Below are 15,729 nucleotides of genomic sequence, written 5' to 3'. Positions count from 1 at the left end.
ACATGTCCTCCAGGTGCCTCTAGTATGTGGGCTTGTTGGGAAGTGTCCATCTTGCGCAAAAACTGCACACATCCATATACATTGAGTTTTTAGAAATTAAAAAAGGTTMAACTCCAGTTCTATAAGATCTTACAAATGCTATAAAAACATGAATGTGTTTTAAAACAGCTCACTTGACAAAATGCCACTTGGAAAATATTTGCATAGACTGACCTGACTAATAGGAGAAGGTAAATACGCAAGACAGAAAAACTGACARCGTAGCAGTGACCTAAGTAAATGTCCCTAGTAAAAAAAAAAAAATGCCTATTATGAATTCTTATTGTATAATGGTCCAGTTTGGTTAGTAACAGAATTTGTTTAAGTAACTTATTTCACAGTATAACAGTGTTAACGAGCTCCACAAATAAATATACATTCAGTGACCAGTTTATTAGGTACACCACCCAGTTCACGAAAATGGTCCGCTCTTACAGACAAGACAGTGAGTCACGTGGCCATGGCTTGCTATATAAAACAGGCAGTGAAGCGTTCAGTTACTGTTCGATTGAACGTTAGAATGGGCACAACGAGTGACCTAAGCGACTGAGCATGGTATGATTCTAATATCTCAGAAACAGCCGACCTCCTGGGCTTTTCACAAATTAGTGTCTAGGGTTTACCGAGAATGTTGCAAAAAACAAAAAACATCCAGTCAGTGGCAGTCCTGTGGGTGAAAACAGCTCGTTGATGAGAGGTCGAAGGAGAATGGCATGAATCGTGCAAGCTAACAGGCGTGCCACAAACAGGCAAATAACGACACAGTACAACAGTGGTGTGTAGAACTGCATCTCGGAACGCACAACTCGTCAGTCCTTGTCATGATGGGCTATTGCAGCAGACGACCACACCGGGTTCTACCAGTCTCACTTAATAAGAAGCGGCTCCAGTGAGCACGCGATCACCAACACTGGACAATTGAAGAGCGGAAAAACATTGCCTGGTCCTGCGAATCCCATCCCTGTCATGCTGATAGCAGTCAGGATTTGACGCAAACAGCATGAGTCCATGGCCCCATCCTGCCTGGTGTCGGCGGTGGTGTAATGGAGTGGGGAATGTTTTCCTGGCACATGTTAGGTCCCTTGATACCAACTGAGCAATGTGTCCACACCACGAACAATTCAGGCTGTTCTGGAAACAAAGGGTGGTCCGACCCAGTACTAGATGGGTGTACCTAATAAACTGACCACTGAGTAAGTATTGGTAAGTAAACCTTGTGTAGTGGCTCTGGAAGTAGGGTGTAAAGATGTCTGTTTGTTCCTGTGGATGCAGATGATGACCTGTACCCTGTTCCCTGTGGGTGTCTACATGTAAACTGCAGATGACACCAGAGGTCAAAATTCCAACACACTATGGCTGAAACCTGGTTCTCAATCCTCCTCCCTGACATGGATTCAAATTGTTAAATCCATGACCGGTAGTGTGCAATTGCACACTTGGGGAGAAGGGTGGATAATCGGGACACCGCCTGTATAGGACTAACTGTTCCCTATCACTGAGGTAAAAAGAGAAATAGGCACCTGAAAAAAGTGTTGCTTTAATATTTTTTAATTTCTGAAGATTACCCTTAACCTTCCCCTCCCTCCCACATATCCCCCACCTTCTCCTCCTGTCATTCTTCATCCACGCGTGCTGTACAGGTCCGCATCCTCAGGGCTGGCCTGGCCAAGGTCAATTAGCTTAGGGTCTGGTGCAAATTTTTGTTTCCCTGGAAATACAAAAAATATTATTTTATAGTGGACATCAATATCTGATAAAGAAGATTAAGCCAACTATTTAGATGAAGATATCTCCTGAGAGGCAGCTGGTAGGAGGAGCTGTAGGAGGACGAGCTCATTGTAATGGCTGTAATGGAATAAATGGAACGATATCATGCATACAGAAACCACGTTGGACTCTGTTCCATTCAATCCATTGCAATGAGCCCGTCCTCCTATAGCTCCTCCCACCAGCCTCTACTGCTTCACATTGATTTGTGTGACTCACCAGCAGTTTTTGTTACAATCACAGATGGCTCCTCTGTTGTAGCTGGAGGAGCAGCCTCGTCAACAGGAGCAGGTGCAGTCTCTTCAGCTACAGGAGGTGGGTCAGCAACCCCCTCTATAGATACAGGGGCAGCCTCTTCTGCTGCAAGGGGTGAAGGAGCAGCTTCCTCAACAGGTGCCGGGGGTGAAGGAGCAGCTTCCTCCTCAACAGGTGCAGGGGGTGGAAGCTCTGTCTCTTCAGCAGGAGGTGGGAGAGGAATAACTTCCGCTGCTGGGGGAGGTGCAGGGACAGCCTCAACAGGGGCAGGTGCAGGAATCTCTTCAGCAGGTGAAGCAGCAGCTTCCTCAACAGGAGGTGCAGGGGCAGGCACAAGGGCCGTCTGAACAGCCTCTTGCTCCACCACTGTGACTGCCTCAGGTTCAGCTGCAGCAGGCTCAGTGTCAATAGAACCCTCTGCAGGGGCCACCTCTGTGGTGGGCTGAGGAGCAGGTTCAACCGCAGATGGAGCACCCTCTACGGGGCCTGAGGCAGAACTAGGTTCAGTGGGGGAAACCTTGTCAACAGCAGGCGTGGCTGGTTCAGATGATTCAGCTTCAAGGAGGGGCTTTGCCTCTGACACTTCTGGCTCAGGGATGGTAGCTTGCGGGGCTTGCTGCTTGTAAACAGGAAAACGTTGGTCAAGTTCTGTTTATTCCATAAAAATATGCTGTTCAAACTCAAGTTTAACTCCTGAGAGAGCATTAAACAGTTTGTTAGATCTATAAATCATTGACCTAGCTAGAACGCTGGTACTCAAGTTTTCCACAGTGAAAACCATTTAAATATAAGAACAGACTAGATGAAAAAAGCATCAATAATGTCAATAGTCTGTTTTACCTCAAGACTGACAGTTGGGGGAGTTACTTCTTTGGGCTTTGATTTAAATATTGATGCCATAGATGATGTAGTGTACTGGCTTGCTGCATACATCTTCTGCCCCGTCATCTGCAGAGGAACAGAAACACATTGTTAGGCACCTATGGCATAACACAGGGAATCCACAAGTTTCAGCTACAATTTTAGCTCATATGCACATGGATGATACAAAAATGTACATACAGTTGAAGTCAGAAGTTTACATGCACCTTAGCCAAATACATTTAAACTCAGTTTTCATAATTCCTGACACTTAATCCTAGTAAACATTCCCTGTCTTAGGTCAGTTAGGATCACCACTTTATTTTAAGAATGTGAAATGTCAGAATAATAGTAGAGAATGATTTATTTCAGCTTTTATTTCTTTCATCACATTCCCAGTGGGTCAGAAGTTTACATACACTCAATTAGTATTTGGTAGCATTGCCTTTAAATTGCTTAACTTGGGTCAAACGTTTTGGGTGAATTTTGGCCCATTCCTCCTGACAGAGCAGGTGTAACTGAATCAGGTTTGTAGGCCTCCTTGCTCACACATGATTTTTCAGTTCTGCCCAAAAATTTTCTATGGGATTGGGGTCAGGGCTTTGTGATGGCCACTCCAATACCTTGATTTTGTTGTCCTTAAGCCATTTTGCCACAACTTTGGAAGTATGCTTGGGGTCATTGTCCATTTGGAAGACCCATTTGCGACCAAGCTTTAACTTCCTGACTGATGTCTTGAGATGTTGCTTCAATATATCCACATAATTTTCCTCCCTCATGATGCCATCTATTTTGTGAAGTGCACCAGTCCCATCTGCAGCAAAGTAGCCCCACAACATGATGCTGCCACCCCCGTGCTTCACGGTTGGGATGGTATTCTTCTGATTGCAAGCCTCCCCCTTTTTCCTCCAAACATAATGATGGTCATTATAGCTAAACAGTTCTATTTTTGTTTCATCAGACCAGAGGACATTTCTCCAAAAAGTACAATCTTCGTCCCCATGTGCAGTTGCAAACCGTAGTCTGGCTTTTTTTATGCCGGTTTTGGAGCAGTGGCTTCTTCCTTGCTGAGCGGTGTTTATACTTGCGTACTATTGTTTGTACAGATGAACGTGGTACCTTCAGGCGTTTGGAAATTGCTTCCAAGGATGAACCAGACTTGTGGAGGTCTACAATTTTTCTTCTGAGGTCTTGGTTGATTTCTTTTGATTTTCCCATGATATCAGGCAAAGAGGCACTGAGTTTGAAGGTAGGCCTTGAAATACATCCACAGGTACACCTCCAATTGACTCAAATGAGGTCAATTAGCCTATCAGAAGCTTCTAAAGCCATGACATAATTTTCTGGAATTTTCCAAGCTATTTAAAAGCACAGTCAACTTAGTGTATGTAAACTTCTGACCCACTGGAATTGTGATACAGTGAATTATAAGTGAAATAATCTGTCTGTAAACAATTTTGGGAAAAATGACTTGTGTCATGCACAAAGATGTCCTAACCGACATGCCAAAACTATAGTTTGTTTACAAGAAATTTGTGGAGTGGTTGAAAAACAACTTTTAATGACTCCAACCTGAATGTATGTAAGCTTCCGACTTCAACTGTACATCTGCATAAAAAATTTTTTTTAAATGATATTGTGCAATAATACAAAAGGTGTCTAAACAGTCTAAAGTATCGGATCTCGTTGTATTTATATAATAGTGTGTAAAAAGATCTTAGTGACACTCAAAAGGAAGCTGGGGCAAATGTGTCCCTGTACATTAATCTGTRGAATTACTATACCTTCACAACACCCACTGTCTGAGTGGGGTAGCACACGGAAGTGCCTACAGTGGCCATACCCAGAGGTACCCCCAGCCTCATCAGACGTGACCCTGCAGAGAAATAACCAGTAGAAGTGGTGGAACATGATACCAAAGAGACATTTGGCAACCTGCTTTTTCAGAAATTTTACTGCAATGTGTACATTTCAGATCTTCAATAATCTGGGCCGTATTCAGTGATGTGAAACGTTCTGTACATTGCAGATAGATATAGAATGATCAGACACAATGCCCTATTCTATCGGAGACAATCATATCGGTTTTACACAACACATTTCTTTCTGAACTATCTGTAATGTTACATTCTCCTGAACAGCGGACTTCCCGCAATATCTTTAATGCAGCAACTCATTACCTTTCCTTGCCAGGATCAGACCCGCTAACCCAGAGACTGTGATTACACCGACCCTCTGCATAAAACCAGGAGAAGGATCTCTCAGGAACTCGTATGTATCTAGGTAAAATAAACATGGAAAAAAGGTTTTGCAGAGATAGCAGAACAGACCTACTCATGTGTCAACAGAACTCCCCCACTCCTCACCGTGTCCAGCAGTATAGACTGTTTCGGCTCCGACCTTGACAGAGGTATAAGCATTCTGGAAAAACAATGGTCAAAAATTTGCACAAAATACAACTTGTTTGCAAAACAAACCAACTGAGCTGAAATATTACATAAGTTATACCACAAAAGCAACCATTTTGATAAAGTCCCTCACCTTCTATCGATCACATGGCATCTAACACAAAATTAGAGTTCTCAGTAAGAGTCGATTTTTACAATAACTGAACTAAAGAGCCATTCCAAAACTTCCTGCATGTCATTCTTAAAAACGTATATTGATGAATATTCAACATCAGCCAACACAACCAGTCAGTCAGTCACCAGTGAAAGAGGCCATCAGAACCAGTTAGTGTTTCTATACCTTAACGGCAGTAACGTATGGTTGCAGCCCCACCCGGACCACACCCAGCCCGTTCTGCAGAGCTCCAGGCTGCTCATTCATGTAGTGAGTTGCTGGAGGGTCTGGAGCATAGATGGACAACTGAGGACAGTACAATAGATCAATAGGATCAACAAAGGTGGCAATAGTCACATACATCAGGTTTCAAGTTCATTGTCACGTGCACAAGCAGAGCGAAATGCCCTTCTTGCTTGCTCTTTCCCAACAATGCAGTAATGAATATCAGTAGTAAAATAAAATATGTATAAAAAGTAAAGTACAACAAAAACACACGAGAAATAGAAATAAGTAACTGTTCTTGAGTAAATTCTACATCTTGGTTCTTAGATTACCTCTCTAGGGGAGAGCAGCACAGTCTCTGTTTTGTCCTGACTCATGGCATAAACTCGAAACGAGGCCAATCCCATTGCTGCTGGGATCACCGCCAGCTTCACTACCTGCAGAGAGACACACACAAACACAGACCTTTGTCAGGATAGACCTAAAGTGGTTTTCCAGTCTGAAATTCACATCAACAGTTATTGATGAAGCACAGTTGAATCCAGTAAAATATAGGCTTACACCCGTTTTGTGCCAGCCAGTCCTACTTTGGACCTATATTGGAAAATATTTTACTGTAACTGATGTTGAAAATGATAGGCCTAAAGATAATTATTCTAATGGCAATTATGATACTACATCGTCATTAGTGATTATTATATCGATATTTGAATCCAATTATCGATTTGTATTTTTTTGCTACTGTAGGTAGCACTTTTATTTCCCTGACTGATCAAAAACTTGTTTTCTTTCTCCTTCGTCTCTTTGCAGCAAACATATAGTTAGCCCATTCATAGACGCTAACTACTGTAACATGCAGACCAGACCACTCACGTGCATGCATGCATGTTGATTTTGTCCACCAACACGACACGATCAGGACACGCAGGTTGAAATATCAAAACAAACTCTGAACCAACTATATTATTTTGGGGACAGGTCGAAAAGCATTAAACATTTATGGCAATTTAGCTAGCTAGCTTGCTGTTGCTAGTTAATTTGTCCTGAGATAAACATTGGGTTGTTATTTTACCTGAAATGCACAAGGTCCTCTACGACAATTAATTCACAGATAAAAGGGTAAAAGTTTGTTTCTAGTAATCTGTCCTCCTTCGTCTTCTTCAGACTTTATATGGCGGTTGGCAACCAACTTTAAGGTGCATTACCACCACCAACTGGACTGGAGTGTGGACCTCAGTTCATCTTTCAATCACCCACGTGGGTATATTCTCCTAAAAACCAATGAAGAAATGGGAGAGGCGGGACTTGCAGCGCATCAAGCGTCACAAATATAACCAAGTTCTATTTTAGCGCCTGGCTACGCAGACGCTAGCGAGCAGTGTGGGTGCAACGATTGAATAACATGTGTACATTTATTTTGCAATGCTCGCGCACACAACATGGGCGGTGTGGTCAGCATGTTAGAAAGTTACCAAAGCATGGCTTGTGGTATGGTTTTGTAGAAATAAGGAACGTATCCTTCATATCAATGAGAAATGATTTCCCCAAAACAATAGGTTCACTTACTACACACCTGTATAGGGTTAGTGTTCCAACATGGCCATATCTCCATGTTACAGCGCTTGTTTACAGAAGACAGGGACTACCAGCTATGTTAATTAGCTAGGCTATCTGTGTAAGCGTAACTGATCTACATCCGGTGCCAACAGAGATGGCCGCCTCGCTTCGCAGACGTCTAGAGACATCACTGGGGCTAAGCTGCCTCCTATCCAGGACCTCTACACCACGCGGTGTCAGAGGAAGGCCCTGAAAATTGTCAAAGACCCCAGCCATCCCAGTCATAGACTGTTCTCTCTRCTACTGCATGGAAAACGGTATCGGAGTGCCAAGTCTAGGACAAAATGGCTTCTCAACAGTTTTTACCCCCAAGCCATAAGACTCAAATGGTTACCCGGACTATTTGTATTATGTGCCCCCCCCCAACCCCTCTTTTACGCTGCTGCTACTGTTTATCATATATGCATAGTCACTTTAACTATACATTCATGTACATACTACCTCAATTGGCCCGACCAACAAGTGCTTCCGCACATTGGCTAACCGGGCTCTCTGCATTGTGTCCCACCACCTGCCAACCCCTCTTTTTACGCTACTGCTACTCTCTGTTCATCATATAGGCATAGTCATTTTAACCATACCTACATGTACATACTACCTCAATAAGCCAGACTAACCGGTGTCTGTATATAGCCTTGCTGTTATTTTCACACACACACCTTTTTTCACACTATTGGTTAGAGCCTATAAGTAAGCATTTCACTAAGGTCTACACCTGTCAGCGCACGTGACAAATAAACTTTGATTTGATCTGTTCATCGACTATAGCTCAGCATTTAATACCGTAGTACCCTCCAAACTCGTCATTAAGCTCGAGACCCTGGGTCTCGACCCCGCCCTGTGCAACTGGGTCCTGGACTTCCTGACGGGCCGCCCCCAGGTGGTGAGAGTAGGTAACAACATCTCCACCCCGCTGATCCTCAACACTGGGGCCCCACAAGGGTGCGTTCTCAGCCCTCTCCTGTACTCCCTGTTCACCCATGACTGCGTGGCCATGCACGCCTCCAACTCAATCATCAAGTCTGCAGACGACACTACAGTGGTAGGCTTGATTACCAACAACGACGAGACGGCCTACAGGGACGAGGTGAGGGCCCTCGGAGTGTGGTGTCAGGAAAATAACCTCACACTCAATGTCAACAAAACAAAGTAGATGATCGTGGACTTGAGGAAACAGCAGAGGGTGCAGCCCCCTATCCACATCGACGGGACAGTGGTGGAGAGGGTGGAAAGTTTTAAGTTCCTCGGCGTACACATCACAGAAACTGAAATGGTCCACCCACACAGACAGCGTGGTGAACAAGGCGCAGCAGCACCTCTTCAACCTCAGGAGGCTGAAGATATTCGGCTTCTCACCAAAAACTTTTACAGATGCACATTCGAGAGCATCCTGTCGGGCTGTATCACCGCCTGGTACGGCCACTGCTCTGCCCACAACCGCAAGGCTCTCCAGAGGGTAGTGAGGTCTGCACAACACATCACCGGGGGCAAACTACCTGCCCTCCAGGACACCTACACCACCCAATGTCACAGGAAGGCCAAAAAGATCATCAAGGACAACAACCACCCGAGCCACTGACCGTTCACCCCGCTATCATCCAGAAGGCGAGGTCAGTACAGGTGCATCAAAGCGAGGACGGAGAGACTGAAAAACAGCTTCTATCTCAAGGCCATCAGGCTGCTAAACAGCCATCACTAACATTGAGTGGCTGCTGCCAACATACTGACTCAACTCTAGCCACTTTAATAATGGAAGAATTTATGTAATAAATGTATCACTAGCCACTTTAAACAATGCCACTTTATATAATGTTTACATACCCGACATTACTCATCTCATATGTATATACTGTACTCTATACCATCTACTGTATCTTGCCTATGCCGTTCGGCCATCGCTCATTCATATATTTTTATGTACATATTCTTATTCATTACTTTACACTTGTGTGTATAAGGTAGTTGTTGTGAAATTGTTAGGTTAGATTACTTGTTAGGTATTACTGCATGGTCAGAACTAGAAGCACAAGCATTTCGCTACACTCGCATTAACATCTGCTAACCATGTGTATGTGACAAATAAAAAGTGATTTGGTTGATCTGTGCAAATCTGCAGCAGTAAGTATCTTTTTTATTTGAAAGATTCATTCTCACTGATATGAGGGCTATATGTTTCAAACGGCGACATGATGATTATTGATGTTTCTAACATTTAAAACACAGCAACATGATTGTCGTTCACATGGAGCCAGCCGCGGGCGAAGCTAACCATTGAAAACCCTACAGAGAAGTTATATAGTGAGCAATATGTTTGGAACATCAAATCGCAATTAAAATCTCAGTATGGAATCAAAATAGGTCTATAGCTAGAATTTTAACACATATCGGCACCCAAGTATCGTGATAATATCATGAAGTCTCTGGCAAGTCCCAGCCCTAATTGTCATGAATAGTATTACAGTTATCAGAACAGTATTTTATCTTATTAAATCATGATTGCATTTTTTTTTTAACCAAGAATGCAATATTAATTTGATCCTGATCAGAGAGATAAGACATTGACCTTGTTGAGCAGGATCTTCTAGAGTGAAATAATGAACGTTAAATGGATACAATTAAGCTAGCTAACAAGTTTAGGAGAGATTTCGAAGGTCACCTTAATCTTCTTTAATCATATTTAAAGAGTAGGCTACCTACAATGTTAATCCTGAAATACAGAGAAACACTGGGCTACATTACTATACAATTTTAGATCTACTTTAAACTCCACATTCATAGATAGCTATAACATAGACATAGTCCTACCACAATAATTTGCGTTTGTACAACATGTTCTAAAAGGGGCGTGTAGCAAACTGCATGTTATATTGACGCTATTCTTGTCAATTTATACACATAGCTAAATACACAAATGTAAACGGGGAAATTATTCGACCTTTTTAAAAGACCTTAGATTCCCAGCTCAAACTCGAGGAAAACATGTTTTAGGATAGGTTTGCATGGTAGAAAACTTACAGTGGCAGCCATGATGGTACCTCCCCCTCAGAGTCTTACCGGTGCCGATAAGGGACCAACTTTATCATAGGAAAACGCGTTAAATCCTGTTTGACTGTTTCTGCCGCTAAATTGATTTTACTGGTCAGTGTATATGACCTTGAAAGTAACCATGCTATACAGAAAGCAACGTTAATAATCAGTTCTCCTCTTTATTTAAAGAGTAGTGTTGTTCATTCCTTGTGCTAGCCTCGAAAAAGCCTGCACATGTGGGTCCCTGCAGGGTTGAAGAACTGCTTCAGTTCAGAGTAGCCTAATTTTGTAACGTTTTATTATCGAAATAAATACACAGAAATGCATTAATTTGTGCGGTAATTCAGTTTATTGGTTTTACAACTTAAATTTTACAACCTTGTACTATATATATTTCTGAGAAACAAAAGCTACTTTTGATTCATAGGAAGAATAAATGTATTTCTCTTTCTCAAGAACAATGCTTTTATAAGTTAATGTACAGATAAACAGATAATAATATACTTCCAAAAAAGAGCAATATGTTCCTTTTTTAATGTCGCAGTGCAACTTACATCTTAGCTACACACCTGCGCAGTTGTACTATGAGGTGCACACCTCCAAAATAACACAGTGGAACCCTGGACAGATTGGGCAGATTTCATGTACAATGTTTTAAAACATTGTGAGAACAATTACATTCTGGTTAAATGAAATACATTCTACAATACATGTACTGCTCTTCATAAAATTTGAGAATTTAGAGCAACAACTGCGGACATTTTAGAAGTGTTAGTAGCCTATATGTCTATTATGACATGTAGCCGGGCCAGTGTAGTTATACTGTATAACAAATGTACTGACACCGAAAAGCATTTTAAGTACCAGGACACAACACTGGATGATAATTGCAGGTGAATTGAAGCAATGTCAATATCCTGCCAGGAATAGGGTACAAGTATTAAGCGGCGCGAAGAAAAACATTATCATTGAAATTTGATAGAAGTAAAATAGAAACAAGTAAAAGAAAGTCAAGTAAATAGGCCTAGAAAAGAAACAACCAAGTGTATCAAACTTTTAAAATGTGTTATGAGTTGTTGATCATGTATTTTGCGCAGATAGAATGCAGTCACATTGAAGTACTACAGTACTACTTCTCAACCTGTAGAAATAAACAACTTAAGCAGATACATATATGTTGACAATTTCCAGGATCCTTTTTAAAATAAACCAGTACATTCACATATAAAATCAACAGAGACACAGAAAGGGAACAGAATACATGAGCAGAACTCAGAACCTGAATCAATCCTGAAGATCAGGAGGTAATTTCTGTAACAGCTGGAGTGAAGCAAAAACAGTCATTCAGGAGACGCAATGCTTTTTGTGTTTTATATAATTTTTCTAAGAAAAATATAAGTAAAAAGATTCTGTGGTCACAGAATCTAAAGATTGCATTCACAAGTATATAGTTCACAGTTTTAAATAGAGGGTGCTGCTATGCAAACAATATAATATTTTTCTTTAACACATTTCTCAACCCCCACGGCCACATGTACATGTTTACTACCATGCAGATGTTTGATTTAAAAAATCAATTTCACCAACAAATTCTATAATGATGGCCAAAATCATAATAGCTACAAAGAGATATCAATAAATGTAAAAGTTTCATTCCGGTGAGCTGTGTTTGGCTAAACTACTTTGTTTAAATTTCAAACAAAATCTACATAATTATACATACATGTTAAACATGCAACATCCGTACATACAACAGAAATGCATTATAAAACCCTACTGAGCCTCATACACTAAAAGCCCAAATACCTCCGTCTCTCTCTCTCTCTTCCTCACACACTCCTCTTCTCTCCACAGTTATACATACATACATTACATACTTTTACACAGATTGGGTCTTTCTTTCCGGGGGTTTCAGGGTCACACAGTACCATGGTGCTCCAGTAGGGGGTGCATTGTTGTAATCAGAATGATGCCTATTAGCCAGTCGCTACATAGCTCTCTCTTAAAGCAGCATTAAAGGGGAAATAAAAAGGAAATAAAAACTAAACTCCCTTCCTCTTAAGCAAGCAATGAAATAAGAAAAAATACAATAGAAGGAAAAAAATGCATTGCATCAGCCAAAAACAGTTATTGTCTTTTTGTTGTTAAGTTCTCTTTCAGTCTATCATTTGTTGCATTTTCTGTTTTAAAGATAATGAATGATAGTTTCTCTTCAGGCATGCAGAATGGCACCCCGTGGGGGCCTTATTTTATCCAATATACAGTATATACACCAACCGTTACTCTTATGTTTGACCTCAGTGCAGTATGTACACATATTACAGTGATTGGTTTGTCAGTTAGTTTTGCTGTGAATGGTGATGGTAGACCCTGGCTGCATGAACGATTGCGGGGAAAGAGATAATGGCATGATTCCACAGTGTCTCCTTGTTACTCTGTCTCTGAGCACTCGTGTCTCAAACGTGAGTTTCGATGAAGGAGTGGGTGTGCATCATCAGTGGTGGGGACAAGGGTGAGAGGTCGGATCCCTCGGGGTGGGGCTCTGTCGGGACGGAGCTGAACTCACAGATGTCCACAAACAGCTCATGGTGCTGCTGCTTCCACTGTTGGAACTTCTGGGAGTTTAGACCGGAGTCGTCCAGCACTTGGCTGATAATGGCCAGATCACCCTCTTTGGCCTGTGGGAAAACATCAGTTAGTGTTTGGCTTACATACTACCCCAATGACCCCACTCATATGCCACCTCACTCTCATCACCATAGACAGCCACCTACTGGACCTGTACCACCCTCTACCTCCATAAGACTCCACCCTGCCCTATGACTCATACCTGCCCTATGACTGGGCCACAGCCTGCCCTGTGGCTGTGTCCCGCCCTCTCCGTACCTTGAGTGTGCTGCGCAGGGCACGAATGCGGTGCAGCTTGTCGTTGATGACAGGGTCGTTGCAGCGCTTGACAAAGGAGCGTCTGAAATCCTGTTTAGTGGAGGGCCTCTGCTCCCCCAGGGCAGACAGGCTGGCCCGCTCTATGGAACGATACAGCTCCTGGAAACCATCCACACCCTCATGATCATGACCTCGCTCTTTAGACTGAGAATCTGAGGGGGGAAAGTAGGACAGGATTTCAAAGCTCTGTGCTAAACCTAATTCAACCATTTTAACTTGGATAAAAGCTTTACAATGTACCTTGTCATCAAATAAATATATAATCAAGGCATAACAAGGTATATGTGTAACTTGAAGTCTGAGGAGTCCTAAAGAGAAGCCTGGCGAGAGCAGGAAGTGCTAGAGTGCATCCTTACCTTGGTGTTTCTTGGAGTTGTGCTTTCTGAATGGCACCTCGTCGTCCTCACTCCTCTCCTCTGAGGGTCCTGCTGAGTGCAGGCTTCCCTTGGTGCCCTGCACGTCCCTGTTCCGGGGCAGGCTCTGGCTGCGCTGCTTGTGGGCACAGTGAAGGCGCTGCTCGCGCTCCTCTATGTCCACCAATGGGAAGGGCCCATCTCTGTCAGGTTGTCGGCGCCTCTGTGCGGGCAGTGTGGCCTGGCGTCGGCGCTCAGGGGACATAAGCAGCTGACCCATTCCCATGTGGCCGCTGCCGTAGCCCCCGTCACCCCTGTCACCCTCCCCCGGCACGGTCTGCAGAAAGTGGAGGCCCGAGCTGGTGAGGGGCGTCTCAATCAGGTCCTGCCAGGAGCGGCGTTGGGTGTCACGGAGGGTGGGGCGGAGGGTGGGGTGGCAGCCGGAGGACTGGGTGCTCCCAGGGGCGTCTGGGCGGGAGTCCTCAGCTGAGGAGTGGGAGTACGTGGACTCACTGGAGAAGTGGCGCTCAGGGAACGGACTGGAGGAGTTCACCTGGAAGGGGGCCAGTGGACAGAGGTATTTAATGATAGGGTCATTATGTATTGTATGAGTGTAAGCATAAGTGTGCGTATCAGTGGAGGCTCCTCAGAGGAGGAAGAGGAGGACAATCCTCCTCAGTGAATTTCATTTAAATCATTAAAAAGTGATCCTTTTTAGATAAAACTGTACTAAATACATATGTCACCATATGTCACCAAATTGATTAAAACATACAGTTTTGCAATGAAGGTCTACAGTAGCCTCAATAGCACTCTGTAGGGTAGCACCATGGTGTAGCCGGAGGACAGCTAGCTTCCGTCCTCCTCAGGGTACATTGACTTCAAATGGTTCTCACCCCCTTCCAGTAATCATGACAACTTCCAGAGGACAACCTCCAACCTATCAGAGCTCTTGCAGCATGAACTGACATGGTGTCCACCCAATCAAAGGATCAGACAATTAATATATTACTGAAAGCATAAGCTACAGCTAGGAGAGACTCAAGGAGAGAGAAAGACAATATTAATTTCATAAAAATAAAAATAACACTTTCAGTTTCACAAATGCAGCTAGCTAGTTTGGCCTACTCAAACACCCAGCTCAAACAGAGTGATGCTATGTTAGCTAGCTGGCTATGACTATCCAACACAACACTGGAACTCTTCCAAGTCAAAGTAAGCTTTTGGTTTCACTAATTTATTGCCACCAGGACCTGCCGGTGTAACTGCTAAACTGCTTACTGACTATACACCGTAAGGTTACTGCATGATTGTAGTTGGTTTACTAACGCATTAGTTCTATAAGCTATGTTGTCTACGACGTTACTTTATCTAATATGGTGACAATGATATGGTGACAACACTGTGCCATGTTTAACGGTGAGAATCGCAGAATGGTGAACTTACTAAATGACTGAAGAGTTTGACTGCGTGATGTTAGGTGGCTTCTTGTGTAAATATTTTCCGTCTGGATATTAATGATTTGTATGACTGAAGAGTTTGACTGTGTGATGTTAGGTGGCTTCTTGTGTAAATATTTTCCGTCTGGATATTAATGATTTGTATGTAGCGTGTAGGCTGTGTGTAGCGGTTATGATACGGTTTGGCTTGGAAAGGTTTTTTCACCTGGTCACATACAGCTGATTTGTTGTGCATTGAAGTCCACATACGAAGGGAAAAGGTGAGAGAGGGAGAGCGCATAGATGCGAGAAAGAATACAACGTGGCCGCTATGAAAGTTAACTGTGTTTACGTGTGATCAGGGATGCATTCATTTCGCTGATTCTGTCGAAAAACATTTCTTAAACAGAAGCAAACGGAACAAAAATGGGAATAAACATACCTGAATTTGTCCAATAGAAACTCTCGTTTGCAACTGTTGGACTAATCATTACACCCTAGATGCAGGCAAGAGTGTGCAAGGCGGTTTTGAATGTGTCACTGTCTGTCCATGTGTCAGTGTCTTTTCTCTCTACCTGTAGCAAACTCATGATGGGTATAGGGAAAATTAGAGTATCATGTAGTACTGTAGCTTAAAC

General features: G+C 42.9%; 2 protein-coding genes across 4 annotated transcripts in view; both read right to left on the bottom strand.

Annotated features, from left to right (window-relative positions):
- Nucleotides 1–1,571: 1,571 nt before the first annotated feature.
- On the bottom strand, nt 1,572–10,407 carry LOC111951010 (MICOS complex subunit MIC27). 2 transcript variants are annotated; one of them, XM_023968969.3, is made up of 9 exons: nt 10,342–10,407; nt 6,042–6,146; nt 5,671–5,790; nt 5,289–5,343; nt 5,103–5,201; nt 4,707–4,798; nt 2,902–3,009; nt 2,026–2,677; nt 1,572–1,747 (listed from the first exon to the last, which is right to left on the bottom strand). In XM_023968969.3, the coding sequence occupies exons 1-9, from the start codon at nt 10,351–10,353 to the stop codon at nt 1,659–1,661; spliced, it is 1,332 nt and encodes a 443-aa protein (XP_023824737.1). In that variant the 5' UTR covers nt 10,354–10,407; the 3' UTR covers nt 1,572–1,658. The 2 variants fall into 2 exon arrangements, with proteins under 2 accessions (XP_023824737.1, XP_023824738.1); XM_023968970.3 differs by having other exon boundaries at nt 10,262–10,349.
- Nucleotides 10,408–10,692: 285 nt separating this feature from the next.
- Nucleotides 10,693–15,729, bottom strand: part of LOC111950896 (connector enhancer of kinase suppressor of ras 2-like) — a 55,464-nt gene continuing 50,427 nt past the window's right edge. For both annotated transcript variants that reach the window (XM_023968817.2, XM_023968818.2), the window contains 3 exons: nt 13,656–14,205; nt 13,240–13,451; nt 10,693–13,031 (listed from right to left, as the gene is read on the bottom strand). In XM_023968817.2, coding sequence (XP_023824585.1) covers nt 12,810–13,031; nt 13,240–13,451; nt 13,656–14,205 — 984 coding nt within the window. In that variant the 3' untranslated portion in view covers nt 10,693–12,809. The remainder of the gene's footprint in view (nt 13,032–13,239; nt 13,452–13,655; nt 14,206–15,729) is intronic.

Source organism: Salvelinus sp. IW2-2015, linkage group LG23, assembly GCF_002910315.2.
Source record: "Salvelinus sp. IW2-2015 linkage group LG23, ASM291031v2, whole genome shotgun sequence".
NCBI classification, from domain to species: Eukaryota; Metazoa; Chordata; class Actinopteri; order Salmoniformes; family Salmonidae; genus Salvelinus; species Salvelinus sp. IW2-2015.
Note: the sequence above shows the minus strand (reverse complement) of the source record. Positions and strands in the feature narration are given on the sequence as shown.

What these genes read in the sequence shown, in the direction of transcription:
- LOC111951010 (XM_023968969.3), bottom strand. An exon ending in TGCTGCTCTCCCCTAGAGAG is followed by an intron (nt 5,791 to 6,041) that starts GTAATCTAAGAA and finishes TACTGTCCTCAG; the next exon opens with TTGTCCATCTATGCTCCAGA. An exon ending in CCCCAACTGTCAGTCTTGAG is followed by an intron (nt 2,678 to 2,901) that starts GTAAAACAGACT and finishes GTTTACAAGCAG; the next exon opens with CAAGCCCCGCAAGCTACCAT.